This window comes from Podarcis liolepis (assembly GCF_965112155.1).
Source record: "Podarcis liolepis genome assembly, chromosome: 5".
NCBI lineage: Eukaryota > Metazoa > Chordata > Lepidosauria > Squamata > Lacertidae > Podarcis > Podarcis liolepis.
The window spans coordinates 97422077-97444556 of record NC_139556.1 but is presented as its reverse complement, the minus strand read 5'-3'; the positions used below and the strand labels follow the sequence as shown (position 1 = coordinate 97444556).

Genomic DNA, 22480 nt, shown 5'->3' with positions numbered 1-22480 from the left:
TGATGTTGAGGTGGTATATTACCCCTGTAAAATTAGGTAAAAAGTATAAAGTAAGTAATAAATGTTGGAAATGTAAAGAAAAGGAAGGAACTTTTTATCCCATGTGGTGGGAAAGTAAAAAAAGTGAAAAACCTCTGGAAAATGATACATAATGAGATGAAAAAGATTTTGAAATATACATTTATTAGGAAACCAGAAGCATTTTTACTTGGCATTGTAGGAGATGATATAAATAGACAGGATTGTAAGTTGTTTTTATATTCAATGACAGCAGCAAGAATATTATTGGCACAAAAATGGAAGCAAGAAGAACTACCAACGAAAGAAGAATGGAAGATGAAGTTGATGGACTATGCAGAATTAGATAAATTTACAGGAAGGTTTCAAAACCTGGGGGATCAGAGATTCTTAGAAGACTGGAGTAAATATATGAATTATATGAAAAGTAATTGTGATGAATAGATTACGCTAGTAGGACTGCAAGAAGTTTTGTAAAGTGGATTATTTGAAATACTGCAAGACAGCTTATGAAGAGAAATATAGTTAAGGACAATTAAATGTAGGTAATATAGAAATTAAGAAATGCAGAATAAGTGATAAAGAATGGAAAATCATCAGAGGTGTTGACGGAAGTCTACAAGATTGTATAAAATGAGAAGATATGTTGTATGACTGTTGAAACAAATATGTTAAAAAAATCAATAAAAATGTGTGTGTGTGTATATGTGTGTATATATATGAAAATGACTACTCACAGCATGAACGAAGCTTCCTATAAATTTTAGGACAAAATCCATGGCTTCTATCAGCTTCTGGAACTGTTCATCCTCAAGAGCAAACCGGTGCCCAAAAGACACAGCACATATCACGTTGGAGACTGAATTAGTGATGGGCATGGAGGGATCAAGTGGCTGTCCTGCAAAATAAAATTATACTAATGTTAGTTCAGCTGCTCCTGTTCATACTGAGAGTGGGATTTCATGGTGGCCAAGAGAAACTGCTGGGATATCCATTAGGAACCAAGAAAAACATATCACATTCTTTTCTAAAATGGACACAGGTAGTACACAAATATATCTCCATATGTGAGAGCCGGAGGCCTGCCAAGATGGTTATAAATCTGATCAAGGTGGAAGCTGGAGCTTTTGGGGTATTTGGACTTAAGAAACAGAACTTGAGCTCCACCTTTAAACAAGGAGGCCTGGTTGGAAGGAACATGGACATTATAGAGAGAATGCCCCTTCGAGATTGGGTGTTAAACATAAGGGACTCTCAAAGAAGCCGGAAGAAAGGGACTGAGAGAGATTCAAGAGCCTCGGACGTGAGGTCACCAGGCTAAATAGATGGACTAATGGACTATGGTTTGGGATTGAAACCGGGGAGAGAAGGGTGGGGTTTGGAAATCCACAGGGGGCCTGATCTTTTTTATTCTGTGTTAAATTTTATGTCGTTATCACTATAAGAATGGGGAATTCGTGGAAGGGAAATAGGGTCAACCTTAGAAAAAGTTTTTTATAAATGATTAAGGTATACAAATTAAAAGTTGATATACAAATTGAACTAAATATAATAATGAATTAAGGGTTAAAATTTAATATAAATAAACATAATAACAAATTAAGGTTAATAAATTAGAGATAAGAACTTGTTGGATAAATATTTGGATTTGGAATACAAGAAGGGGAGGTGAGGGGAAGTCGTAGAAAGAAGTTATTGAAAATGAGACTCTAAAGGTTGAATTCTTTTGTGCTTTCTTTTCTTCTTTTTGCTTTTTTGTATCTTTTGAAACTCTAATAAATATTACTTAAAAAAAACACACAAATATATCTCCATATGCCAGCTCCGCACCATCACTTAGCATCACATACCCTTTGAACGTGCAAAAACCTCCACAAGCTGATGAGCCTCCTCTGCTACTTGGTGCTCCATGCCTTTCTTCCCCAGTCCCAGCTTGCGCATAGTAACTACACCAAAGCGTCTCTGTTGCCCCCAGGTGTGACCATTTGACAATACAATACCTATGGAAAATCAATGAGAAATTATTATTTACAGATATCAATGTAAAAAGTTTCCATCTCAGAACAAACAATGATTCATGCCTTTGCATGTAAGAGCTGCTTAGTCTCTCTACAGCAAAGAATTACAAGATGATGCAGAAAGGATTCTGGGTACAAATTGGATGGAATTTAGAGGGAAATTCCATCAAGCTTCTAGTGACACTATTGGGAAAATTGGAAGTGGTGGAAACGGAAGTTCTTTTTCCCCCCTCTTGCTAAATTTTCCTACAGGAAATGGGATCGCAAAAAATCAAAATGGGTGTAAAATAATGAATATACAAGTAAATAACTATGGATTATGAAATATACTCGGAATCGAGAGTGGATTTCATGCCCTTTATTCAGCTCATAGTGGTGAGGAGGAATGAAAGTTCCCCCAAAATATCTGCTTTATATACATTATTTACACAATAGGCTGCACGTGATTGGCTAATTCCGGGATTCTCCTGTAGGCCAATCAGGTTGTGGATTCACTTCCACCTGGAGCTGGATTGGGTGGCTCCTGCGGACCAATCATACTGCTGCATTATTCTAGGACCAATCAGACTGCTGCATTTTGGATCATATTGCTCTAGGACCAATCAGACTGCTGCATTTTGGATCCTATTGTTCTAGGACCAATCAGACTGCTGCATTTTGGATCCTATTCAACTCAGTACATAACAGATTATTTTTTAAATATATGACTATAGCGGAAAGTTTCGTGTTTAAATAAAAATGAATGATTTATTGTTTTTAAACATGGAGCAATGGTTGGAATTGGGGGGGGAGAGATAAAGTCATCAAACAAGATTGGAAGAGGACTATTCTTGACACTTAGCGATGTCTGGGGCTGATGATGTTCACCTAGCACAGGGGTCTGCAACCTTTAAGACAAAAAGAGCCACTTGGACCCGTTTCCGAAGAAAAAAAAACTGGGAGCCGCAAAACCATTGCGACATTTAAAACAAATATAGACCTGCATGCGCGCCGCTGCCCTCCGATCTGACAGCGGGCGGGAAGGTGACGTCGGGACGGTGCGTGACTAACACACACACTGCCCCCATGCGACGTCACAGCCAGTACAGCGCCCGCCACAGTAGGGAGTGTCGGGGTGCAAAATGTGCCTCCTCCCCTCGCTAGTATCTGCCCCGGAGCCGCGGCAAAGGTGTAAAAGAGCCACATGCGGCTCCGGAGCCGCAGGTTGCAGACCCCTGACCTAGCAGAACAAGGAACAGCTGGATATTATCCTGGAAAACAGTTGGATATCACACTGGAATGAACACCTAAAATATTATGAATAAATATAATTTACAGACGAAGAATCAGAAGTTGTCTTTATTTATTTCTCTCTTTCACTCTTCACATTTTAATTATTATTTTTGTCTTCTTTTAGCTATTTTGCTTTTGCTTATGTTTTGTTTTGTTTTGTGATGTCCTCTGCCCTGGGTTAATGAGGGTACACACATGAAGGTGATTGCTGGCCTGTGTGACAGGCAGAGAAGGAAAGATCTCCCAGGGTGGGAGACTGGGGGAAGAAAGGGAAGCACCCAGGTGAGAGCTGGGAGGGTCCACTCCCTTCTGTGTGAGACAAGAGTTAAGACATACCTTTGAGAGAGGGCTTGGCATTCCTCTGTCTCTCTCTCTCTTCCTTTTTTGTTTTTGTTATTTATTTAGATTAGTTAGTATGCTGAAAAGCTTCAACAAACAAACAAACAAACAAACAAACAAACTCAATTCAGCCAATTTTGCTGCACTGTTTTTAAGGATATAATGTGTGATGTCAACCAGTTACTACTTCTACTGGTCCCGCCAGATGGGGCTTTTATTGAGGGTGCATATTCTTGACAAGACTGTAGTGCATCAATGGTGGGTGCGGTTTATATTCGGGCCAATACCATATTATTATTATTGTAATTGTCAAACCTGTGTTGTTGAACGTAATCCGTTCAACTGAGTGGTGGCTTCCGATTGGTTGCAGGAGCTTCCTGCACTCAAGTGGAGGCTGCGTTAGACTACCAAATTCGGCTTACCGAATTCGGCTACCAAAAAACATTAAAAAGAAATGAGCATTTACTTCCAAGGTTTTTGACGTTTGGGAGCCGAAAAGTTCCAAAATGGAGGCATTCGAGATCTGAGGTTTGACTGTATTTATTATTACAATTATATCCCGCTCATCCTCCCAGAGGAACCGAGGGCTGAAAAGAAGCAAAACTGAGAAAGATTTCAACAGAAAAGCTTATTGGAAGGGATATATTGATCTCAAGTTTTATAGGCTCTTTGTTCAACCAGCACCTTGAACTTAGCTAATTGTCAGCCAGTGGCATAACATGCTGGCTATGTCCTGCCCCCATGAGCAGTCAAGCCACTGCATTTTTTGCCAGACGCTGCTTCAAGGGCAGCCCCAAATGCAGCACATTGTGTAATCCAGCCTAGAGATAACCAGCACATGGATGACAGTAGTTAGGCTATCCTGATCCAGAAACTACTTTCGCTGTCTTACTAGCCAAAGCTGCCTTGCTGGCTGAAGCTGGTAGAAGGCATTAAGGTCACTGGGCCTCTAGCAGCCAAGATTTATCCAGGAGCACCCCTAGTCTATGAACTTGTTCTCTCAGGGGGAGTTCAACCCCATCCATAGCAGTAAACTGAACAATTATCTAGACTCCACCCACCATACCTCCATTTTACCAGGATACAGACTCACTTTATTGGCCCTCATCCAGTCCGCCACCTCATCCAGCCAATGCAGGCACCAGTCTCCAAAAGTCATCTGGTATTTAATATGGGTATCTTTCCCTCTTATGGAATTGCCACTTCTTTTAACCTGTGCCTTGGCAAGGTACCAATCTGATGTAGGCGTCAAAACCTTCAGCAGAAAGAACTCAGAGTTCAAGCTCTTCATCCAGCACTGAGGGCCAGGATAGTAAATGCATTACAACAGGCAACAAACTTCTACCTGCAGTTGAATCTTGCTAGTTGCAATCCATCAGGGTGCCAACTTGAATAAAATATCAGGAAGGGTGTAGGAGTGCAAATATCCAGAGTGTGGGGTCAGGTGGGATTACTATGAGGAATTATAAAATATGCATCAAGCCATTGTGTCCACGATGAATGCATTGTGTTGACTGGGTTTGATACATTGACAATAATTTCTGATCAAATCCCACAACCGCCTGCATCTCTGGCCATTTCCTCTACTGTTCCTCTACTGCCCATTTCTCTCTCTTCACAAGTCACATACACAGCCCAGTTGCTTAGACAGGCAGGCTTCTGGGTCATCAAAGACAGTGGGCAAACTTCTTTGATGTAGCTTTTCTGATATGTTAATCTTAGGATGTTAATCTTAGGGCCAGGAAACAGGTTTCACATAAAGGTGATAATGATCGCTGTCCTCCTGGCCATCCTTCTTATCATGTATATTGCTTGTTTATCACCTCCCGGGGTTGCCAAATGTACTCCTTTGTAGTTCTGTGTGCTTAATTAGTTTTGGTAGTTTACCTTTTCCCTACATGGGGTTTGTTGAAATGTTCAGAAGAAATATGATTGGTTCTTACGAACACTCTGAAAAAGTTCTTTTGTGAATAAAATGACCTGGGCTGAGGGGTGGAGACATGGAGAGATTATTATGTGCACCCTTCCCAGAATCTTGCTGGTTCAAGCCTCTGTGTGTATTCTTATTAATCAGAGTTCAATCCTTCCTTTACTTTGAGAATGCCTCAAAGGGGGCAAGTGAGTCCCACCTCGCATGATCAGTTACATGATGTGGCTCACGCCCACCATTAGAATGGCAATTGCCATGAACTTTGGCGGAGCCAGGTGTGATAGGAATTTTATGGTCTTAGATATATGGTAATGTTCATAACTGCACATACATAGATCAACACAGGAAGACCAACCTGGAACAATTTTGATTCCTAAACTGACCAAATCCTTTCTCTGCAAGGTTAAACTGGAAAAGCCTCCCCATTGTCTCTTTCCTCACAAATCCTGTCTCAAGGATATGTCTGTTTGAATAAGGTGTGAGCCTGTGACCTGGCCCAGGAAATAAGTATTTTACCACTACAAAAGAATGGCCAGGCTCCCCAGGCAATCCAATCAAGTAACTTGCCAGACAGGAGATAAACAAGGACAAGAGAAAAACAACATTTAAATTTCTGTGATGTAGGTGGGATGTATCTGAGGGGTGGTCTTAGGTTACACCCCTTCTGTGATGTATGCATAATGTTTCTGGGGGTGGTCTTGATCTAGAAAATGGGAATTTCAAAAGTCTTTATAAGCCCTGGCACAGCATTTTAAGGGGTCCTCTTCCTCTCCTGCGTGTGAGGGGAGCACCCTGTTGCAACAGATCAATAAAGATCAAGCTTACTAGCTGCTTTGCTTCTCAATATTCTCTGGTTGGCCTCTGTTATTTTCTCCTACCAATAGGGAACCTATGTAAGGACTCTATATGGGCTCTTGGATACCCCATAAGGGAAAAGGGCATATTTTTATTTACAACAGATGGTGACCACGCACGAAGGGACTTTTGGTTACCCGGATTCTGGAGGCGAGGAAGGGCTGGTTATCCAGCGTGCACCAGGCAGTTTGCCAGGAGGAATAGCCAGTCCTCCATCGGTCCCAGGGTCTGGAAATAACTGGAGGTTCAGCGGGGCTAACCAGAGGAAGCAACGCTTGATCAGGCCGGCCTTAAACAACCAGTCAAGAGATCCCGGGATCACCAAGATAGCGCTTGCGAAGTGAGTATGAGTAGGGAAAATGGGTAGTGGGGTGGGATTCTGCAAACCACAGCAAACCTATACTTCTCAAATCCTTACTTCTTTCCTCACTTTAACTCTTGAAAAACTGCCTTCTCCTCCTTTCTGTCCTCTTGATCTCAACACCAGCCCTAGCCCTTCGGAGTATGCCCAGGCACAAGGTTGTGTGTGATTTCTTCCACTTAATTCTTTATGCCGACCTATTCCTTCGGAGTTTTGCCCAGAAAGGTCGTGCAATTTCTTCTGCACTGAAAACTATAATTCCCAAAACTATAACTCCCAGCGCAGCCGCACCTCTGCCATGGCGATCTTTGTTAGAAATGACCTGTGAACAGAGAACGCAAGGGCACTGAATTCCTTTCCATCTTTCGTATTCCAGAGTCTCAATCTGGCATTGCAAGCGTGCATGCGTTCAGTAGAGACTCTGAGTTAGATTGTAAAAGGCAGGGAGGTTGCTGTGGGTTCCAGAACAGATATTGAGTGAGAGAGGTTTCCCCTTCGGAGTTTTGGCCAGGTATCCCCAGGTTCCCCTTTGGAGTTTTGACCAGGTATCCCCAGGTTTCCCCCTCGGAGTTTTGTCCAGGTTTCCCCTTTTCCGGACCCTTCAGAGTTTTGCCCAGGTCCAAACCCCTTTTAATTGAAAATGGGTGCACCTCAATCAAAAGAAAAATAGTCCTCAGACCCCTGGCGTGAAAGAAGCCCAATTGGTGCTTACTTCCCGCCTGGACTCTGACAGTCCCCTTTAATTTGTGTTTAAGAAACGTTTTTCCTGTGTTTAAATTGTACTTAGGTAACACATCCAGCAGCTGCTTATCTTAAATGTGCCATCTAAATAAAAATAAAAATGCAAGCTTGCTCCAATTCTAAATCTAAGGAAGCCATGTTGAGCCTTATCAATCTTAAACAAGACAAAATGGAGAATGAAGTGTGCAAATGTTTGTTATTTGAGAGAGGCTCTAAAAGAGAGTTTTCCTCCCAAGTGGTAAAATCCTGTATACGTGCTACTTGTGTTCTGAAAGGAGGATTACCCCACCTCCTTCCTCAAGTTTAAGTGAGGAGGGTGATTTTAAGTCTAATGGTAAATGGTGTTGTGTTGTAACTTTTGAGTTTGTGAGTACACCTGTGTTCCAGTCTATTTTGGAATGTGAAGTTAACCTAATGTTTCTGCTGCAAAAGCCTAGTTGAGCCAACTGCTCTCTCAAGCTAAAATGCAGTGTATGTATTTCATTAAGCATATGCCTATGAAAGTATGGTGTTCCTTCTAAGAAAAATATCTGAGTCCAGTTTTAACTTTGATTTGGTTGGACAGAAGAGTTATTGTAAGGCTCCTGATATCAGTTTCTATAAGACTTCCTGGCCTCTTTTTTTAGAAAATGCCCCCCCCCCCTGTTTCATTCTGTCTCTTTCAGGGTTTTTTTCTTCTCCTTCTTACTTCTGTGCCAAGTAAATTTACTCCTGAGTAAGCTTCCTTTAAAGGAAACTGCAAGAGGGGGGGGGGCATAGATTAGACTTACTATTCCTCTGCAAGTTCAGGAAAAATTGTTCACTTTTGTATTCCTTTTAAATCAAATCTATGTCTGTTTTAATTATTTGTGAGTGGTTATATCAATTGAACTAACTTTGCTTTATAAAAGATCCTCTCCCTATCTTAGAAAAAAAAAACTGTTCACTTCAATCTTCCTTTAAATATCATTTCTATAGGAACTTGCATTTAGTCTAAGGAAGCAAACTCACTCAAACTATCTCAAGATCTGCTAAAAGGGTTCTGTGTAAAGTTGGGTACTTTTATTTTCCTCTTCCTTAGTACATGATAGGAGCATAGATGTTTCCTTTCCCAGTTGTAAATCTGTACTTAAATGTGTATGTCTCTTTGGTAGTACAAATCTTGCTGCGAAATCTTGCTGTGAACCCTATATTTTGGAGGGTTGGACTAGATGACCCCAGGGTCCCTTTCAACTCTCCCAATTTGTGGCTGTGTGGAAGGACATGTGTCTGCAAGCATTGGAGGGTAATTCTTAAATTCTGGTGTGGTGATGGAGTTGAAATTCAGCCTAGCTTTGCTCTTTAGTTTTAAAAGGTGCGAGGTGAAGCCGTGATGTTTTTGAAGCACAGCTGGTAATATCAAGCATTTGAGTGATTACAGTTTTTATCATTTTGTCTACTATTTAAAAATCAGATTTCAAAGTCAATTCAAAGTTTCAGCACATACAAATACATAGGCGCCTTGACCAATCCTGTAAATAAAGGGCAGGAAAAATTTTTTGTCTGCAAATGGTAAGGCTGAAATGACTGAGAATGTTAAAAAATCCTATGAATTCTGACTCTCTGGCCATTTTTACTCATGAATAAGGGAGCGGTTGATTGTTCCGCGAATGACCAGATAAAATGACCAATAATATGACCAATAATGATAGCCCTTTCCTGTACATAAAGGAAGCAGTCCCTTTTGCTTGGGCTGAAATTGCTAGCTTTGGTGAATACTTGAATTGCTGAGTTTCTCTTTTTTGTTTTAAAATCTAACCCTATTTTTTAAATCTACTCCTTACCCTTCCCTTCCTTATTCTAATTTAGCCAAAAGATGCAACATTTTCAATGGTATAAAAGGTTTGCTGAGACATGAACTCTGCACATGCACAGAGGCTAGATCAGCTTACAAAAAAGAGAGAGCGAGAGAAAGGAGGGGGGAGAGAGAAGGTTTGGAGAGCTTGGGCTGCAGGGAGAAATCTATCCAAATTTCCTTATGTAAAACTTGGAACCATTGAGGGAAATCACCCTTAATGTGTCTTTTGCTCCAGGGGCTACGTAAGACAAAAGGGTTCGCCTCCCCAATGGAATTTAAATTTTATTAAAAAAATTTTTGGTGTGTGTGTGTATATGCCTATGCATTTTAGGAACAGCATTTCCTGACAGACCTCTCACATGAAATAATTTTCCCTTTCAGCAGGATATGGGAACCTAACAAAATGTCCTTTCTTTTCTCCCACAGCACAAATGATAATGAGGGGATGCAAAAAGTGATTTAAATACTCTATAAAAAGTAATTGCAATTGTATTTCTTTTCTTCTTTCTTCCCTTAAAGCCAAACAGTCACTTTCTTTCTGTTCAGCAAAACAAGTCTGAATCCCTGCTATGTTAGTGACTTCCCTCTATCTCTTTGTGGCTTTGACATTATTTTTAGGTTACAAATAATCTGTTTTCGTTTATTAAAATCAGTTCTTCCATTATATATATGAAATTAATTGAAGCACAACCAAACATTGTTTGTGGAATGCTATTTGTTTACCTTTTTGCCTGAGCATTTCTTATTAATTCTGTCATTTTGGCTAGTGCAAGGTACTTGCACAACTTTAAATTGCCATTCATTTTTTCTTGGTATTAACTCATTTCCCAGTATTCCGCTATTAACATTACAGCCGATGTTGTCACATCAAGGAACACTCTTTTATTTTCATTTGGGATGTTAGAATGCCAAAACAGATTACTTCAGGTTACTTCAGGTTTCTTATTAATTGTGTGTCTTAGCATTTATTTATTTTTGGTTCCTCATAGGTCATTTTGTGTGTGTGTGTTTTACTTTGGGGACATGTTCATCACATGTTGAAAGTCAGTTTCATGAAGTTCTTTTATCAGATAGCACATGGTGAATTTTAAGTTTTTTCCCCATTCCCCCCCCCATTTTTTTCAGTCCAGTATTAATCTGTGCGGTTTTTGATAATATCTTTGTATTATTTAATAATCGTTCTTTTCTGAATCTGATGTCTTTGTGTCAAGTCCGTTTTCATCTAACTGGTAATCTAATTTTTTGCTTTCTCTTTTTATTTTTTAACCTTTCTTGTATTTTTTACAGTTCTCTTTCTCTACATGTGGAGTAATTTTTTATTAAGTGAAAGAAAGCAAACAAACTTAGCAGATAGTAACAGTAATTATATGGAAATGTGATAATAATATTAAAATGAGTAAAATTCTTAACATGCTAAGATTTTATTATTTGCAGCTAATAACTCAATGAGATTTTCTTGGAGGGGGCCTTTGCTCCTTCCTTTTTCTAACTCTGTCCTTTAAGCCCCCCCAAAAAACCCTGCTCCCTTACAGGATATCACTTCTACAGATGTGCAATGATGAAAAGCAGCAACAACCCCTCAACTCAGTTCTTCGCCATCACAAGACCTGCAACAGCAGACACCAGAGTTTTCAAAATGCCCACAGCTATCTCTTTCAAAGGATATAGACTGACGGGGGAGTGGGGCTGACAAAGGAGGGTGGAGTTGAATTGCAAGGACATTTTTTTTCACTTGAACCTCAAGCCTCTGTGCTCCAGGATTCAAAAGATACATACGTAAAAGATCACAATTGTGTCAAGATATGCAACTGATATTTAATTAGTTTGTTTTGTATTATGTGTTATTATGTAGGAATGTTGAAATGTGTCTGACAGTGTGATTTCCACAAAGGGGGGGGGGATTTTTTTGTGTGTAACTGTTTTTATATTTAATTAGTTGTTTTATATTATGTGTTATGTAAGAATGTTGAAATGTGTCTGACAGTGTGATTTCCACAAAGGGAGGCAATGTTTTGTGTGTAACTGTTTTTATGTTTAATGTCTTATGGCTTACACACCAATGGAGAATTCTCATGCATTTTATACTTTCTAATAGCTCATACTATTGTGTAGTCCAATGTTTAGCTCAATTTATAACCACATTTCGTTGTCCCACCTGGCACTCTGCCAACCTTCCCTACCCATTTTAAAATGTGCTAAACCTCGTTTTGCCAAGGACAAGCTTCTGGATCCATAAAACACCAGGTACATGAAGGTGCATATGCTTTGGTTTAGCAGGAATGATCCCTTATAGAGTTAAATTGACTTATTTGGACAAAGTGCCCTTTTAAGAATGGTTTTCTTTTAACAGATTGGTTTGAAAAGTTGAGAACCATGGGGCAAGAAAAATTCAAATTGGACTCAGTTTGAATTGGGCAAGTGTATCCAGGCTGCAATTAGCTTTTTGGTCCAAGTGAGCAACTTCCCATGAGTGCAAGACCACAGCCTATAATAAAATCCCATAGAAAGGCCAAGGCAAAGACATCTCTCTCATGCGATGTCCAAACCTGTGCCAGCTATGGTGAATGCCAGGCGACATGGTTAAATGAAAGCCCCGAGGGGATTCAACAGGATGTGTTGCTGTAGCACTATGTCAGTATGAGACCACAGAAGAACTAGCTTGACACCTGAGAGACACACAAAAATGGCGAAGGGCAAAACACCAACTGCATTTTTCAGTCATTAGTGGACCTTCCTTCTAGGTGTAAAGCATAGAGCACTATTGAGTAGTAAATGGTCTCTCCCAAAGTGTTAGAATGCCACAAAACGCAAAGATGTGTTATTTATACAAAGACATCCATTTACAACATACAATTTTATTATTTGTGGGGCAAAATTTTTTAAGAAAAATTCTAGCCCCAAAGGGGGGATAATGTGATAGGAATTTTATGGTCTTAGATATATGGTAATGTTCATAACTGCACATACATAGATCAACACAGGAAGACCAACCTGGAACAATTTTGATTCCTAAACTGACCAAATCCTTTCTCTGCAAGGTTAAACTGGAAAAGCCTCCCCATTGTCTCTTTTCTCACAAATCCTGTCTCAAGGATATGTCTGTTTGAATAAGGTGTGAGCCTGTGACCTGGCCCAGGAAATAAGTATTTTACCACTACAAAAGAATGGCCAGGCTCCCCAGGCAATCCAATCAAGTAACTTGCCAGACAGGAGATAAACAAGGACAAGAGAAAAACAACATTTAAATTTCTGTGATGTAGGTGGGATGTATCTGAGGGGTGGTCTTAGGTTACACCCCTTCTGTGATGTATGCATAATGTTTCTGGGGGTGGTCTTGATCTAGAGAATGGGAATTTCAAAAGTCTTTATAAGCCCTGGCACAGCATTTTAAGGGGTCCTCTTCCTCTCCTGCGTGTGAGGGGAGCACCCTGTTGCAACAGATCAATAAAGATCAAGCTTACTAGCTGCTTTGCTTCTCAATATTCTCTGGTTGGCCTCTGTTATTTTCTCCTACCAATAAGGAACTTATGTAAGGACTCTATATGGGCTCTTGGATACCCCATAAGAGAAAAGGGCATATTTTTATTTACAACACAGGCCCCTTCACATATTTTAGAGGGGCACTGAAGAGACCTCAGCCCCTAGCTGTTCGCTCCTAGGTAACCCAGTTCCTGCAGTGCAAGAATAATAGAGAACCTTTGTTCTGGACAGCCCTTTAAATGTTTTCTCTTTGGAAAATACCAGTAGAAATTCTTATTCTTCACTACTTACCCTTTCCTTTTGCCATGTTCCTAAGGAAAGGAGTCTCTGGTCGCTCGTCTAATTCTTCAGAGTGGTCAATGAGCGCTTCTTTCACTACTTGGAATCCAGACAGTACTACAATGGGTAGATGTCCTACCCATAGGGTGAAAATATTTCCATATTGCTTTTCCAGCTACCATTTGGATCAAAAGAAAGGAGAGGAATGATGGATTCAAAAAATACAGTTGGATATTTCAACTTAATACGAGAGCTTCAGTCTCCCTCACCTCTGCAGCTTCTCACTATGTGCAGTTCTCTTCCTATCATCTCTCCCCCCTCCTCCCCCTCCCTCCCTCCATTTCAACCCTCACAGAACTCTAGCCCAATGGTTGCCATTAATTAGATTTTGAATTGATTTTAGAATGAATTGATTTTAGAATGCTGTGTTGCTTTTATTGTTGTTAGCTGCTCTGAGCCTGGCTTCAGCTGGGTAGGGCAGGATATAAATACAATTCTATTTATTTATTATTTAATTATTTTACTCTCTGCCGTCTATGTTGCCTCGGCCTAGGATCAGAGCAGCAGAGGCACTTCATAGTGATTAGCCCTCCTGTACCAGAATAGGACCTTGTCACAATTATTTTGTGTGCAGGGATGTGGAAATTGTAGCCCACCAGATGCTTTTGAAGTGCGACTCATCATTGTTGACTGTTGGCCATGGTCGTTGGGGCAGATGGGCATCATAGTCAAAAACATCTGGTGGGTAACAGGTTGCCATAGGCTGGGCTAGAGCACTGGGTCAGGTTTCAGGCAAAATGTCAGGTAGCACCCAGATGTATAGCAACACAATGGAAAAAGTTCCACAATTTTTGTGGTTTCCTAAAATATGGAAACCCTAGTTTACTGCAGAGAACCATTAAGAATGTGGTATTTAAATTGTTTTTTTATAAGTGCTTCTAGTTGGAGTAAACATGATGAAAATGTCCCCAGGCTTCAGAAATTGAATAGCAAATGCAGGTTAGTACCTGTTGAGAGGCTGTCATGAATGAATACTGAGGCCCTATGTGGTCAGTCTTTTTTTTGTAATAATATTTTATTCTTTTTTTCCATATAAAAAGTTACATTTGTTACTCAACAATTATATTCCAATTCAACAAAACAAGTGACTTCCCACTCACTCAATATCAATGTTTATAACTTGAATTACATACAATTGCATTTTAAAGTTCCGTCTTATCTAATTTCATCCTCTCTAACATGTTTCTTAATATATTCTGCTGTTTTCTTACACTTCAAACCCCGCTGTGGCCTTTGCATATGGGAAATAACTTTTTATATAGACCGTTAAGGTTTTCCAATCTTCTTTAAAAGATTCTAAATTTGTATCTTTTATCAATTTTTGCCATCTCTGCATATTCCAAGATTTTCACAAACCATTCTTCCTTTGAGGATGTTCTCTCCTCCTTCCTCAGTTTAACAGTATACATTAAATATTTTTGATCAGTAGTTTTTAATGCACATTTTAAACTTTTTATGGTTTTGTGCTTTTCAATATTAATAATAATATCCTTTATATTATTACTATTATTTGTATTGCTTACAGTTTCTGACAACAGAGGCTTATGGCATTTACCATTTTAACCCATGCTATTATTTAAGTTTAAATATCATAATTGTTGGGGGAAATAGATAATTGCTGACATCAGACTGAGTTATTACTAAGCAATAAGTACCTGAACGAGAGTATTTTCATGAATCTTCAATCCAAACCTCCATATGGCTCCAACGAGAGGAAGCTGGAGAGGACCTGGGGGATAATGCCTGCGTGACCAGAGCTGTTTCAGGTAGTGCAGAATCAGAAGAACCACCAGCAGAGCAATCAAAAGTGTCCGTATCTCCATCCTTCTTTTGCCTTCTCTTTTTCCTTAATTCTTTCTAGGTTGCCTGGTCAGGTTCAACTCTCTGTCTCTAAGGAGTTTTTGCTTTCCTCAAAGACATCAGCAGTACTCTCTGTTTTTATATGCTCAGTTTTTGAAAACAAATAAGCAAAAAGGGGTGTGACACCATTTGCAAGTAGCCTTGGAATGTGACTGCAAGTCATGTAATACAAGTGAACAGTATAATCAGTCTTATATGAGTCACGTAAATGAGAGGGTGCTTGATCTATATAAATTGTAATTAGAATCCAAGCTATCTTAAGACCAATTTTGTGACACAAATATTTGGGAAATAATTTTGTACCAAATGTTCATTAAATAAAAAATGAATATGAAACCCAGACCCTTAGGAAAAGCAAAGTGTGCATGTGGACATTCTCTCTTTCTGATTCCTTTTTGCTTCTCTCCCTCTCCCTCGGAGGGGGCTCATCTGGGAGAGTGGGGACCAACTCAAATGCATGGTTCCCACCACACTAAATTAACTACCGGTAATTCATATATTCCCTCCTTATTCAAAATTCCAAATGTGCTCATTGGCTTTAAAAAGTTGGTGATTCACTGCTTGAAGTGGAAGAGTAACACCCCTGAATAATTTCACTCCTTATAAATATTTGTTCTCCCTTTATTCCTGATTTACACAAAGATTCTGAATCTTCTTTATTTGTCAAGGTTTCCATCTCTAAACAGGGAAGAAAATGCTTAGAGATAGAAGCCTAGAGAAACAATGGGTAAGAGCATAAGTGCCAACTTCTATTCGATCCCCCTTCTCCACCCATGTTGACAACATTTGGGTGTGTAGAAGGCTCTTCCTCCTCCTGCAGTGGAGGGGAAGGGTGGAAGAAGCCGTCTTGATGACCTAGAAAGTCAAGGAGTGGTCAAGGAGAATTAACAGAGACACATTTCTGTGCTTCTTAGATACTGACTTAGAGCAGAAATATTCATACTGTAATCACTCTGTGAAAGCAATGTATGATCCGAAATGCCTACATGCTGTGCTGACCCCAGTGGGTCTCTACTTTTGGTTCTAGGCATTCAACTGGGTCCCAGTGAATTGTACAATTGTAGAACTGGAGGGGACCCTGAGGGCCACCACGTCCCACCCCATGCAATGCAGAAATCTCAGCTAAAGTATCCATGACACATGGCCATCCAACTTCTGCTTAAATACCTCCAAGGAAGGAGAGTCCACAATCTTTCAAGGGAGACCATTCCACTGTCAAACAGCTCTTACTGTCAGAAAGTTTTTCATATATTTATTTCTGAATCTTTTTTTTTTTTTTTTTTTTGTAACATGAAACCGCTGAATTGAGTCCTACCCTCCAAAGCAGTGCTGGATCTAGACACATCAAAGACACAATTCAGTTCATGGGGTCCATGGGGTCACGAAGAATTGGATACGACTAAATAACTAAACAACAACAACAAGAAGAAGATAACTCTTATTAGAATAATTAGAATATTAGAAGAAGCAAGGCCTGCTCACAGGTGCCAGGCCACAGCAACTCTTTTCAGTAGGTCTTGCTCCCATGAGGCAGTTGTGGAGGGTGAACATCCCCTCCTTCCCACAGCTGTTTAGCTCTCCTCCTTCCACAGGTCCTTTCCATGCTATCTAAGACTCCACTGATGCACCCTTCTCTGCTCCTCCCTCTTCACCCCTCTTCTGGTCCTGGGAGACACCGGGAGAGGGGAGCTTGTTGCAGCAGAAGGGGGGACACCCTGGCTCCTTCACTAGCCTGACTCATCTCTGCCTCTTGGCCTCTCCTATCTCCTACTTCTGCCTCTGCTTCTGCTTCTGGACTTTTCTCTGCCACACACTGTCCCTGTCTGATCACCAATCCCTGGGCTCACATTCTTCATCCCTTGGAAATTCCCCAGGTCGTACCTCCCACCATTCCTTGATGTTCAGCCAGTGCATGCCATTCCTCAAAACCCTCAATGATCCCTGGCATATGGACTTGTGGCCATAACATATGTGCTTGACTCATGGTTCATTAGGTTCCAATGAGAAACAGAGATTGTACTAATGACGACTATGGTTACTACTTCATTGTGGGGGAGGACATCCGCGTTTGAAGGATATTTTGATTATTATTATTGCACCTCCTCCATTTTGGCCTTGCATCTTATAGATCAGAATCTACTGTAATTTGCCATGTTGATTTGGTAGTGTGGCCAGCTACAGGCCTTCTTGAATGGCACAGGTCTTCTTAATCCTTGTAAATCTGGTTCTTGGGATGGGTTGTGGGTGGAAAGTGCCTCTGACTCCACGTTAGAGTACCATCAGTGGAGAAGGACAAAGACAGTGCTTCTTAGAAACTAACTTGGAGCAGAAATATTAGTACTGTAATCACTCTTTGAAAGCAATGTATGATCCGAATTGCCTACATGCTGTGGGTCTCTACATTTGGTTCTAGGTCATGGCATTCCCCCGGGTCCCAGTGAATTGTAGAGTGGGTAGGGACTCTGAGGGCCATCTAGTCCAACTCCCTCCAATGCTGGAATCTCAGCTAAAGACATCCACGACACATGGCCATCCAACTTCTGCTTAAATACCTCCAAGGAGGAGAGTCCACAATCTCCCAAGGGAGACCATTCCACTGTCAAACAGCTCTTACTGTCAGAAAGTTTTTCATATATTTATTTCTGAATTTATTTATTTTTTGTAACATGAAACCGCTGATTTGAGTCCTACCCTCCAAAGCAGTGCTGGATCTAGACACATCAAAGACACAATTCAGTTCATGGGGTCCATGGGGTCACGAAGAGTTGGATACGACTAAATAACTAAACAACAACAACAACAAGAAGAAGATAACTCTTATTAGGATAATTAGAATATTAGAAGAAGCAAGGCCTGCTCACAGGTGCCAGGGCACAGCAACTCTTTTCAGTAGGTCTTGCCCCCATGAGGCGGTTGTGGAGGGTGAACATCCCCTCCTTCCCACAGCTGTTTAGCTCTCCTCCTTCCACCGGTCCTTTCCATGCTATCTAAGACTCCACTGATGCACCCTTGTCTGCTCCTCCCTCTTCATCCCTCTTCTGGTCCTGGGAGACACCGGGAGAGGGGAGCTTGTTGCAGCAGAAGGGGGGACACCCTGGCTCCTTCACTAGCCTGACTCATCTCTGCCTCTTGGCCTCTCCTATCTCCTACTTCTGCCTCTGCTTCTGCTTCTGGACTTTTCTCTGCCCCACACTGTCCCTGTCTGATCACCAATCCTGGGCTCTCAGTCTTCATCCCTTGGAAATTCCCCAGGTCGTACTTCCCACCATTCCTTGGTGTTCAGCCAGTGCATGCCATCATGCCTCAAAACCCTCAATGATCCCTGGCATATGGACTTGTGGCCATAACATATGTGCTTGACTCATGGTTCATTATGTTCCAATGAGAAACAGAGATTGTACTAATGACGACTATGGTTACTACTTCATTGTGGGGGAGGACATCCGCGTTTGAAAGATATTTTGATTATTATTATTGCACCTCCTCCATTTTGGCCTTGCATCTTATAGATCAGATTCTACTGTAATTTGCCATGTTGATTTGGTAGTGTGGCCAGCTACAGGCCTTCTTGAATGGCACAGGTCTTCTTAATCCTTGTAAATCTGGTTCTTGGGATGGGTTGTGGATGGAAAGTGCCTCTGACTCCACGTTAGAGTACCATCAGTGGAGAAGGACAAAGACAGTGCTTCTTAGAAACTGACTTGGAGCAGAAATATTAGTACTGTAATCACTCTCTGAAAGCAATGTATGATCCAAATTGCCTACATGCTGTGCTTACCCCAGTGGGTCTCTACATTTGGTTCTAGGTCATGGCATTCCCCCGGGTCCCAGTGAATTGTAGAGTGGGAAGGGACTCCAGAGCAGGGCTGGATCAATACATATCACAGAAGCAATTCAGTTAAACACATTGTATTTTTTAAATTATTGTTCAATTTTACAATTAACATTCACGTTCAAATAAAAGTCATAATCATAAACATATATGATTCTCTGAATCCTTGGAATTCCCTGAGCTGAGATTCCATGGATTCCATTCAACTGCATCATATAATGTTCTCCATTTTCTCCTAAAATTCCATTCTTACCATAGTTCTTGTTACATTACAAGTGTTGTTACAATGCTGCCAATGTTTTTAATTGTGTACAGTGTTCTCCAAGGGAACTTACAAATTTTCCCCATTCCTTATTAAAGTTATCCTTCTTGGTTTCTAATCTTTCTGATCATTTTTGCCATTTTGGCGTAGTCCATCATTTTTATCAACCATTCCTCTCTGGTAAGGACTTTATCTTTTTTCCTTCTCAGATCCAAAAATATCGGCGTTGCTGTCGTAGCATACCAAGTTGTTTCTGCTCCTTTCATATTTCTGCACCGTAGATTCCTAGTAAAAACGCTTCTGGGTTTTTCCACAAAGGTTATTTTAAATATTTTTTCAACTCATTATATATCATTTCCCAAAATGCTTTTGTTATCTTGCAGGTCACTACGTATGGTGGAGGGTGCCTTCTTTATCTTTACATATCCAACAAATATTTGTAGCAGTTCTATACATTTTTGCTAATTTAGTAGGTGTTAGATACCAACGATACATCATTCTCACAAAGTTTTCCATGTACAGCATGATGTGAATTTTAAATCTTCCCTCCATAACTTTTCCCAAGATGAGAATGGTATATTATGGACATTATATATCTGCTGATGCAGCCTAGAACAGCATTAGCTTTTTTGTAATTACATCACACTGCTGACTCATAATAAGCTTGTTGTCCAGGGAAGACCTCAAGTGAAGGAGACAGTGTTGTTGCAGAGAGTTTCAGAAAATCAAACTGTTTTACACCTTTATATATTTTTTTTCCAGCCCCAAAATTGTGAAACAGGAGACATGACAATGTCTTGCCAGCTTTCTGTACATGATAACGTGTTCAGGAGGAAGTTGCTTTGGAAATGTGCTTTGCAAACTGCAAGCAGCAAGTTTCATTCAGCCCAGGGCAAATTCATTTGCTCCATATCTTCACCGTTCCCTGGTCAAGAATCCAAGGAGTTTTCTTGGAACACCTCCAACCTTGAAATTTCTATCCCAGAGATTGAACAGGTAGTAATCACCAGTGATACGAGCTGAAAGAATAGCATTCTGGTAAAAGTTAAATGATCCACTTTTGCTGGAACACTTAACCAGATTGTGGACACTTGTTCATTGAAGGCTTTCAGCAGAGATTGTTTGAGGAAGAAATGGGAATTTGCCTTCAATTATTATACTACTACCATTATACTACTACTACTACTACTACTACTACTACTACTACTACGCTTTGGTTGGCGTTCCCTGCATTACAGAGGGATGGCTTGGGCGACCCTCGGGGTCTCTTTCTGCTCTACAGTGTTTTTTTTTATTGTAGGGTGACAAGCAGAAGAAAGAAATTTGTCTGGATAAAAATCCAGTGTAAAAATAGTTGTGTGAGGTTTTTTGGAAGCATCAAAGGGGTGGAGGGAGGGGGGTAGGTTTCTGAGCCCAGAAACTTGTTTAGAAAAGCTCATAAGATGCCCTAAGCAAGCAGTCAGAACTCCCCGTCCCCGGGAGACATTTGAACTGTAACCGTGTATGTGCAAACAGAAGGGGAAACGACAGGCCGCCAGAGTTCTGGAGTACTGACCCAGAAACTGAATAGCTAGAGGAGGCCAACAACCTACCTCTTGAAGGACTGACTCCCGTGACTAAAGGATTAAAAGAGCAGCAGTTACAGCTCTCCTTGCGAAAAGCACTGAGACACCACTTAGTGTGCTTTGGCATGAAGTTTTTTGACTTCCCTGTCTTCAAGAGAAGGGAATGTTTGGCTTACTAACAAAAGGCTTATCAAGTGAAGGTGTTGTAAGTGGAAATTCACAGGTGTAAAGTGGAAACAAGCCACATATTCAGAATTTTGAATTGGAAAATATCACCAATGAAAGGTTTTTTTTGGGGGGGGGGAGTAAACATTTAATTAACTGTAAAAAAAAGGAGTAAAATTTAATGAACTAAACTTTGAGACTATGTTGTGCCAGGAAGTTCAACAGACATGGATCAAGGGGTAAATCTGCAAAAAATATCCTTTACTGTGCTGAGTTGCTGGTTTCTGGGATTGACTTCAAAATCTTCTTGCCATTCTCCATCACCACCTGCTGGCCATGACTGAGCCCATAACCTTTTTTAGCTATTTGTGATTTTAAAAAATGTCTTACACAAACAGGTGAAGATAAATCTTTACTTGTCAGGCTGGCAACAGTTAAACAACAAGCATTATTTACATATAAATTCATGAGTGCAATATGTTTCTCTCCCTTGAGCCCAAGAGGAGAGCTTATACTGACATTCTGACATGACAGCTTATACTCTAAATTCACTCTTCCCTCCCACCCACCCAACTGAATACCTTCAAAATGATAGACTGATTCTGAGCAGGGCATGAGGAAAGATGCAAAGAGTCTTTGCATGCTTAAAATTCCAGGGTCGATTTCTAGCATTTCTGCTTAAAGGGTGGCAGACCAAGATAGAAATATCTGCCCATCCTTATCCTGGAGAAGAGGAGACTGAGAGGAGATATGAGAGCCATCTTCAAATATCTCCAGGGCTGTCACTTGGAAGAGGGAGTGAGCTTGATTTCTCCTGCTCTGAAGGACACAACCTGAACCCGTTGTGTTTGCTGTGATTTTCCATCTTGGTTGTGAAAAAAATAGCCCTTCCATTTGCACTTCTTCCATTCTTTTTCCAAGAAAAATTCCAAAGGTTTGATAGCTTTCCTCTCTAAATTCACTCCAAGTTCTGTGCAGACTCCTTTCTCTCCCAACTCGTAACTCTGCCAGCTTAGGATAATAATAATAATAATCATCATCATCATCATCATCATCTTTATTTATATCCTGCCCTCCCCAGCCGAAGCCGAGCTAAGAGCGGCTAACAACAGTAAAATGAAAAAACATTCTAAATTCATTTCATTATAAAATTAATTCAAATTAGATTAATGGCAACCATTGGGCTAGAGTTCTGTGAGGATTGCCAAAGGAGGGAGTCAGGCTGTGTCCTGGCCAAAGGCCTGGTGGAACAGCTCTGTCTTGCAGGCCCTGCGGAAACATGTCAAGTCCCACAGGGCCCTAGTCTCTTGTGACAGAGCGTTCCACCAGATCGGAGCCACAGCGGAAAAAGCCCTGGCTCTGGTTGAGGCCAGCCTAACCTCTCTGTGGCCTGGGACCTTCAAGATATTTTTGTTTGTAAGTTCCTCTGTGGGACATACCAGGAGAGGCAGTCCCGTAGGTACAAGGGTCCTAGGCCGTAGAGTGGTGCCTCGCAAGACGAAAAGAATTCGTTCCGCGAGTCTTTTCGTCTTGCGATGTTTTTCGTCTTGCGAAGCAAGGTCCGTTGCAACTGCGCCTCTTCAAGTGGCTTTTTTAAAAAAGCGCAAGACGTTTTCATCTTGCGAAG

General features: G+C 40.7%; 1 protein-coding gene across 1 annotated transcript in view; it reads right to left on the bottom strand.

Moving 5' to 3' along the window:
* The window catches only part of LOC310707288 (cytochrome P450 2J5-like), a 49415-nt gene extending 34392 nt beyond the window's left edge, over positions 1-15023 (bottom strand). The window contains exons 1-4 of the mRNA XM_083504300.1: positions 14825-15023; positions 13122-13284; positions 1869-2018; positions 756-916 (exon numbers count right to left, since the gene is read on the bottom strand). Coding sequence (XP_083360426.1) covers positions 756-916; positions 1869-2018; positions 13122-13284; positions 14825-14992 — 642 coding nt within the window. The 5' untranslated portion in view covers positions 14993-15023. The remainder of the gene's footprint in view (positions 1-755; positions 917-1868; positions 2019-13121; positions 13285-14824) is intronic.
* Between the last annotated feature and the right edge of the window lie 7457 nt (positions 15024-22480).